Source organism: Nicotiana tabacum, chromosome 1, assembly GCF_000715075.1.
Source record: "Nicotiana tabacum cultivar K326 chromosome 1, ASM71507v2, whole genome shotgun sequence".
In the NCBI taxonomy this organism is placed as follows: domain Eukaryota; kingdom Viridiplantae; phylum Streptophyta; class Magnoliopsida; order Solanales; family Solanaceae; genus Nicotiana; species Nicotiana tabacum.
In genome coordinates this window covers 4403473-4411901 of record NC_134080.1, presented here as the reverse complement: position 1 = coordinate 4411901, position 8429 = coordinate 4403473, and the positions used below count along the sequence as shown (strand labels likewise).

At 35.6% G+C, this 8429-nt stretch overlaps 1 protein-coding gene across 1 annotated transcript; it reads right to left on the bottom strand.

Moving 5' to 3' along the window:
• On the bottom strand, nucleotides 1-4477 carry LOC107816298 (putative polygalacturonase). The gene is made up of 6 exons (XM_016641998.2): nucleotides 4204-4477; nucleotides 2966-3321; nucleotides 2030-2150; nucleotides 1705-1879; nucleotides 1325-1395; nucleotides 1-787 (listed from the first exon to the last, which is right to left on the bottom strand). Exons 2-6 carry the CDS (start codon nucleotides 3299-3301, stop codon nucleotides 144-146), a joined length of 1347 nt encoding a protein of 448 aa, XP_016497484.2. The 5' UTR covers nucleotides 3302-3321; nucleotides 4204-4477; the 3' UTR covers nucleotides 1-143.
• Nucleotides 4478-8429: the final 3952 nt, after the last annotated feature.

Below are 8429 nucleotides of genomic sequence, written 5' to 3'. Positions count from 1 at the left end.
TAGTAGCAAGGATTCTAACATGTATACAATATGATTGCAATACGAAGTTGAAATTACAATTTTACTTAGAACAAGAATAAAATTCATCATTTCTTCTTTGTGATTTACTGACTTGAATTGGAAGCAAAATAATTACAAGATATTCAGAAGTAGGTAGAGCATGCACCAGTTTGTTGGCTGCTGGTGAGTTCTGAGCAAGGCCAAGGGCTGACTTGAATTGCAGCTCCGCTAACATCTGAGCATTTCCAAGGGGAATTTCGTGGTCCGGGGTTGTTGCCATGAAGGTTGATATTGGAGAGACAAATTCCAGAGAAAGGGGAATTCTTCAAACCACGGATCAAACCAGCCTGTAAAACCTTTTCACCCCAAACATCCTTAATCTTGATACCCTTAACCACTGGAAGAGCATTCGGATTGAATTTTTCATCTGGATGGTCTCCAACATCACCTGCAATCTTAATCCCTGTTCGTGTATTTTCCATGTAGACGTTTGAGACCGTGATGTTTCTGATCACCCCTCCTCGACCAATGTTTGTCTTAATGTGAATGCCAACTCCCATGTCGAAAAGGTTTATATGCTCAGCTAAAACATCCGCTACGCCACCGGAAGTTTCACTTCCAACAGCAATTCCAGCAAATGGAGATGATCCAGTGATCCTTCGGATGGTTATGCCATGACTAGGGCGACCATAAGCAATGCCATATTGATCCCACCCACTCTTCACAGCTACTAGGTCATCCCCTACGGAAATGTAAGAGTCCTCTATGCAGACATGGGAGCTTGAATCTGCAATAGTAAATTAACATATTAATGAATTAATGATAAAGAAAGAAAAAGCAACCACTAACTGCTGTAGGTCTTCAGTTTTCTGATAGTGTCTAGAGAATCCTCTGCTCTCGGAAACCAAATTTGTTCACCCTCCAAGAACAGAAATTGGGGTAGTGGAACGAAGTTTCTTACAAGAAGCAACTAGCTTCTTTATGGAAGATAATGGATAAATATAGGCCCAGAAAAATTTCTTTTAGCAATACTCTTTGTTGCTAGACAAAAGTGATGCTAAAAGGAAGCTTATTATATACACTCCAATGATGCATCAAATAGAAGGTTGAAGATCACCCGTTCTTGCACAGAATAATGATAACCTCTACATGATGTGTCTTCTGCATAATGTCACTTCCCAAAAAGAAAGAAAACAAGATATCTCAACTCTAAACAGCTAATGGATTTCTGCGGAAAAGTTTGCCCTAGGTAATTTAACCAAGAGCTATTATTCTATAACGAATTGCACCAACGAAAGGAGACTCAGAAGACAAGAGGAGAAACCTGGATCAATTCCATCGGTGTTTGGAGAATCAGCTGGAGCCAATATGGTGACATATCGAATAACAACATTGCTGGCAAAAGAACAAACAAGCAAATTAGATCAGACTGCAATGGACTAGCTAGATGTTCTCTTATAACAAAGACTGCATGTTAGTGTCACATGCATGATTATTGTCACCTGTCATCACACATCCGTCATGGAATAAATCCAGCTCTATAGCAAAATTTTAACAGACCCAGTAAACTAGGAAGTGAATGCAATGAAATATATAACAAATAAAATAAGAAGATTACTCGAGAGGTTATTAGCTTTTATTCAGATTTTGACACGCTTTTCAAAATGCACAGGGTAAAAAACAAAATTATGCAAAAACTTATACCTGCAATAAACAGGATGGATATTCCAAAAGGGGGAGTTCTTGAAAATGACATTAGAAATGATTATGCCTCTGGAATTCATTAGTTCAATGAGATGAGGTCTTGTGAATTGAAGAGTTCTTTGCCTCCACATATTCCACCAAACATCACCCTGGCCATCAATAGTACCATTCTCACCTGAGAAATTAGTTTAAATACTTCAGTCAAACGACAATATATCAGGCCTTGAAGTTCATTATAATTTAGTTAGGTGGTTCTTACTTGCCACAAATTGTACCCAAAAAGGTATTGAGGAAAATGTAAAAGAATATGATAAATGATATTTACCAGTGATAATCACATCATGGAGCCCGTCTCCATGGAGTAAACTCATATACCTTCCACCAGGTCGCTCTCTTCCTCTCCCATATGAAGGCAATGGATCAACTAATGGCCATTGACTGGCATCCTGAATTGTAATAATACAATGAGACATAGATCAAGTTGGCTTTCATTGTATTCCTCTTTTATCTGTTTGTGGCTGATGACAATTGAATAGTTTAATAGAGCCCATGGTTGTCCACCACAATCCTTAAAAACCATCACATGTATGAGGTCCCGTCATTATCCCAAGGCCCGTCAATTACTAAATGCACATAATCCCTATAGGTCATACCTATATTATTGCTCATCTTACACAAAACTTACTGTAGCAACAACAACAACGACCCGGTAAAATCCCACTAGTGGGGTCTGGGGAGGGTAGTGTGTACGTAGACCTTAACTCTGCCCCGAGGGAGTAGGGAGGCTGTTTCCGGAAGACCCGGCTCAAGAAGATGAAAAGAGACACAGACTTACTGTAGCCTACTCCAAATATAGTACCGCTAAATGAACACCAGAAACTTAAGCTGGTCCTCCTCCTATCCATATCTTGTTTAATATATGGTACATAATGCTGTATGCCCCACATTCAAAATTAATAACAATGCATAAACACATGAACCAAAATCTAGGTCAAGAAAATATGCCACTCACCATTCAGCTGTCTATGCCACAGCAAACTCAGCTCATAATTAGCAGTAATGAATAAGTTCATCACATTTCAACTGAAGTTTTGCACTCATTGTTGAAATGGATCAAATGATAGTCAAAAGGAAAAAGAATAAAAATGGGTCAAATTGTTCTCTCTAAATGCAGCTATTTTAATACTATATAGTACAGATATGAAGAATAAAGAATAAGTTTGCTGAAAAAAGCAGAAACAAAAGCAATGTTAGAATATACTTGAGTGGCTTTGATAACAGCACCACGGGCCAGATAAAGAGTCATTCGACTAGTAAGATTAAATGGACCAGTCAAATATACACCAGCAGGTACGTAAAGCAACGTTCCACCCCTCCTCTTCAAGTGCTGAATTCGAAAAATTGCTTCCATAAACGCTTTCGTATTCAACGTCCGTCCGTCACCTACACCTCCATAGTCCAATAATGATATCTTATCATACCTATACTGCATTGGCACTATCCCCGAGCATGTCTCCACCTCCGCCACTACTGACCCGTTCATCAGAAGCAACATGCCCAAAATGCATAGGAAAAGTGATCCAACCCATTGATTCATTGTCCCTAGGTTGAAGAAAACTGGAAAAAAATGTACACAAGCTTTAAGTGAGAATATTATGATAGATTAATCAAAACTAAAAAAAAAGGATTTTTTTAATTATAAACAAATCACAACAACTGCATCTCAATCCTAAACTAGTTTGGGTTTGCTATGAGAATACTCAATATCCATTTGTTTCATTAGGACCTATTCTGTTACAATAACTAATACTATAAGTTTTATGTGAGCTAATTGTGAATTATGCAAGATTAATCAAAAGGGTTGGAAAAAAAAAAAACTTTTTTTTGATAGTCAAGAGTGGGGAAAAAGCTCCAAGAATGCTACACCAGAAAATTAAAGAAGAAAAGCTTGAGAAAAACACAACTAAATTAAGCTAAAATGCGGTGAATATTACAAAGAGAAAGCTCCAAATATACAGATCTTGTTCAATGTGCATGAAAACCAAGTTTTTTTTGGTTTCCCACCCGGTGTCCGGTACCCGCATTGGAGCCCGACTATATCTCTATTCGCACCATGTAGGGCCCATTCGGGGAAATGCTCATTACCAAGATTTTCTTTTCCATACCCAGGGCTCGAACGACCTCTTGTTAAGGGAAGAGGCATGAAAACCAAGTTGAAAGTTCAGAACTTTTATATTGTTAAGCACAAAGAAAGCTAATTCATGCTGAAAATGTAAAGGAAAAAAGCAGAAACTAACCAAAAAAAATGCAGTAGAAATTCCAAAAAGATAACCCAAATAAAGGATCTCGTTAAATGCAGGAAAAACCCAATTTAAAGTCAAGAAATTGTTACTACTAGTATATAATTTAACAGTAGAAAAACAGGTACTGGAAAGTAAACAAGCAGAAACTAACAAAATGAGGAAAAAAATAATAATAAGTTGAAATTGGGAATTATACCTGGAGAATAGAGAATAGAGAATAGAGAATGGAAAAGTAGAGATTTGTCTACAAATAAGTGTCTGGTATTGGATTGAAGAAGAAAAAAGGAAGAGAGAAGAGTTCACACAATTTATGAGCATAAGTTTTATTAATACTCAGCAAATGGCAGAAGTGCAAAAAAGGACTAAAGAAAGGCACCGACATGAGCTATATATACTATAGTGTTTCTACAATTTATTACTAACGGATAGAATTCAGGGTCACTAGGTGCATGGTACACAAATGAATGATTTGTAAAAATGGCTGATGTGTTACAAATATATTACATTATGGATGTTCATTTAGTAGTATGTTGTAAATAAGCTTCCTTATCCATACGATACTTTACCGTAAATATGTTTATCTATTTAGTATTCTATTGGAAATAAGTTTCCTGAAGAAGCTTATCACTTTGGTACCCGGTTATGGGTAAACATTATCCTCGGTAGAAGATTATCTATACCGGATATAATAAGTTTATCCTTTCGATACTCCGTTATGGGTAAACATTATCCCCGGTAAAAGATTATTCATATCGGGTACAATGAGCTTATCCTTTCAGTACTCCATTATAGATAATCATTAACCATAGTACAAGATTATCTATATTGGGTACAATGAACTTATCCATTCAATACTCCGTTATGGATAAACATTGCTCTCAGTAAAAGATTATCTATATCTGGTATAATAGCAGCTTGCAGTAGCAGCTTACACAGCATTGTAGGGGTGTCAATGGATATTTGAAAACCGACTAAACCGACCGAACCGAACCGCATCGAACCGATTTTTAGGTTTCTTTTTAAAAAACCTTAGGTTTTTATTAAATTTTTCTTTGGGCCTTGGAATTATGAAAACTATTATAAGCCAACAAGTAATTAAACTCAAAATACTAATTCTTAAAACCTCTTATGCTACTTCTATTTAAACTAAGTTATTTCAAATATCTTTATTAGCAAGACACAAAGTATTATAGCAATTACAAGTACCAATCTACAATGTATTGAATATGTTTCCTTTCATATAATTTATATTTATCTTTTTGAATATTTAATCTTCTATAGACTTTATTCTTGAGTCCTAGCTTGGTTAATATCTTTCTACTTGTGTGATTTATATTTTCTTTGCCTTTGCTTGATTTCTTTTACGTTGTTGTAGAATAGTTGATGGATCTATACCCTAGTCATCTTTTATTTTTTTTAATTCATCACCCTTTAAATAGTAAAAATATCTAAAGAGTTTTGCTAAGTCCTATAAAAGAATGTATGTTATTGCATTTTACTTCTATTGGTGAATTTTACATGATATTTAAAAAAATACCGAAAATTAACTGAACCGTACCGATATCAAAAAGAAACCGACATGATTGGTATGGTTTCGAAAAGTCTAATTTTGGTTATACATAATAGAATAATGAAAAAATTGGTATGGTACAAATTTTATAAAATAACCGGCTAAACCGAACCATTGACACCCCTACACAGTAGCTTCTTTTCTTCTATAAATAAAAGAGATTTCAGTTCATTATATATATCAGTTTGAATTCGAATAATATATCAGTTTCTCTCTATACTTGTCTTTACTTTACAGTCTTTATTTTATAACACGTTATCAGCACGAGACTCTGCCATCTCGAGAAAATATTTTGAAAGTATCTGAGGAAAGAATTTTCTTTTCCTAAACAATGTCAAATCTTTCTAAACTTGAATTTGTAGCCCTGAATATATCGGGCAAAAACTACATGTCTTGGGTGCTTGATGCTGAAATTCATCTTGATGCGATGGGTCTGGCAGACACCATCAAAGACAAAAATCAGGCATCAAACCAAGACGGTGCCAAAGCAATGATATTCCTACGCCATCACCTTGATGAGAGCCTGAAAATGGAGTATTTACTGTTAAAGATCCAGTCATACTGTGGAATAATTTGAAAGATAGATATGACCACCTGAAGATGGTCATTTTTCCACAGGCATGATATGATTGGACTTATCTAAGGCTACAAAATTTTAAATCTATCACTGAGTATAATTCTGCTATGGTCAGAATTATTTCCCAATTGAAATTATGTGGTGATAATATTACTGATCATGATATATTGGAGAAACGTTTCACCACTTTTCATACCTCAAATATGCTCCTGCAGCAACAATATCGAGAGATGGGATTTAAAAAGTATTCTGAACTTATCTCACATCTTCTTGTAGCCGAGCAACATAATGGGCTATTAGTGAAAAACCATGAAAGCTGACCTATTGGTTCTTGTCCATTCCCTTAAGTGAATGATATGAACTTCCACCAAGCTAAACATGAAAGAGGTCGTGGCCCCAATCGTAGTCATGGCCGTGGTCGGGGAAAAAACTCTAATCATGGTAATAATAATGCACCAAAGAACCCTCTTCGCCACCAGCGGTGCAAGCACTAAATGCAGAAAATGCATGCTACAGATGTGGAGGAAAAGGGCACTGGTCACGTATCTGTCGTACTCCAAAGCACCTGGTTGAAATTTATCAAGCCTCCTTGAAAAAGACCGAGAAAAATGCTGAAGCAAATTTTATTTCTGAAGATAATTTAGACTTCATGCATTTAGATGTAGCTGATTACTTTGCACTCCTAGGAGGAGAAACAAGTCATGTAATCGGTAGTAAATCTCTAGAAATGTAAATATTCTAATTTTTGTTGTTTGTAATAGATAGTATGGTTATGTAATTGTTGTATATCAATAAAAGTTATGCTTTGATAATGATATTTACTATAATATATTTTATTTATGTCATTTTGAAGAATATGGATAATCCTCAAATTGTGTTTGGATCAAAGACAAATCATGAAGATATTTGTCTTATTGATAGTGGAACAACTCATGCCATATTCAAGGATCAGAAATACTTTTCTTATTTGCATAAGGAAAAAGCAAATGTTTCAACAATTTCTGGTAATATAAGTTTGATTGAAGGCTCTGGAAGAGCCATTATATTTCTGTCTAAGGGAACAAAACTTATTATAGGCAATGCATTGTTCTCCTCCAAGTCCCGAAGAAACTTGTTGAGTTTATAGATATCCGCCGAAATGGGTATCATGTTGAGACAATAAATGAAATGAACATGGAATATCTTTGTATTACAAAAAATATTTCTGGCCAGAAATACATTGTAGAAAAGTTACCAACTTTATCTTTTGGCTTATACTATTCAAAAATTAGTACAGTTGAAGCACACTCTATCGTAAACCAGAAGTTTACGGATTCAAATACTTTTGTGCTTTGGCATGGCCGTTTGGGCCATCCTCGATCAATAATGATGAGACGAATTACTGAAAATTCGAGTGGGAATCCATTAAAGAACCTGAAGATTCTTACAAATGACAAATTTTCTTGTGATGGTTGTTATCAAGGCAAAATGATCACTAGACCATCACCAATAAAGGTTGGCATTGAATCCCCTGCCTTTTTAGAGCGTATACATGGGGATATATGTGGACCTATTCACCCACCAAGTGGGTTGTTTAGATATTTTATGGTCCTAATAGATGCATCTTCAAGATGGTCTCATGTGTTCCTACTATCATCTCGCAACCTGGCGTTTGCAAAGCTATTAACCCAAATAATTCGATTAAGGGCACAATTCCCAGATTATCCTATAAAGGCTATTCGCCCTGATAATGCTGGAGAATTCTCATCTCAAGCTTTTGATAATTATTGTCTATCAGTTGGGATAAAAATTAAACATCATGTAGCTTATGTTCATACTCAAAATAGCCTTGCAGAGTCATTTATTAAACGCCTGCAATTGATAGCAAGACCACTACTTATGAAAATAACATTGCTCACTACTGTTTGGGATCATGCTATCTTGCATGCAACATCACTTATCTGTCTCAGACCGACACATTATAATAAATATTCTCTGTCACAATTAGTTTTTGGTCATGAACCAAATATTTCCAATCTACGAATTTTCGGATGTGCTGTATATGTGCCAGTAGCACCACCACAGCGCAGTAAGATGGCACCACAGAGAAGGATAGGAAATATATGTTGGGTTTGAATCACCCTCTATTATTCGCTATCTTGAACCATTGACAGGAGATTTATTTACTGCTTGATTTGCAGATTGTCGTTTTGATGAAATAAATTTCCCACAATTAGGGGGGAGAGAAAAAGGAAATCAAAGGAGAAATTGTGTGGAAAGTTTCATCATTATATCA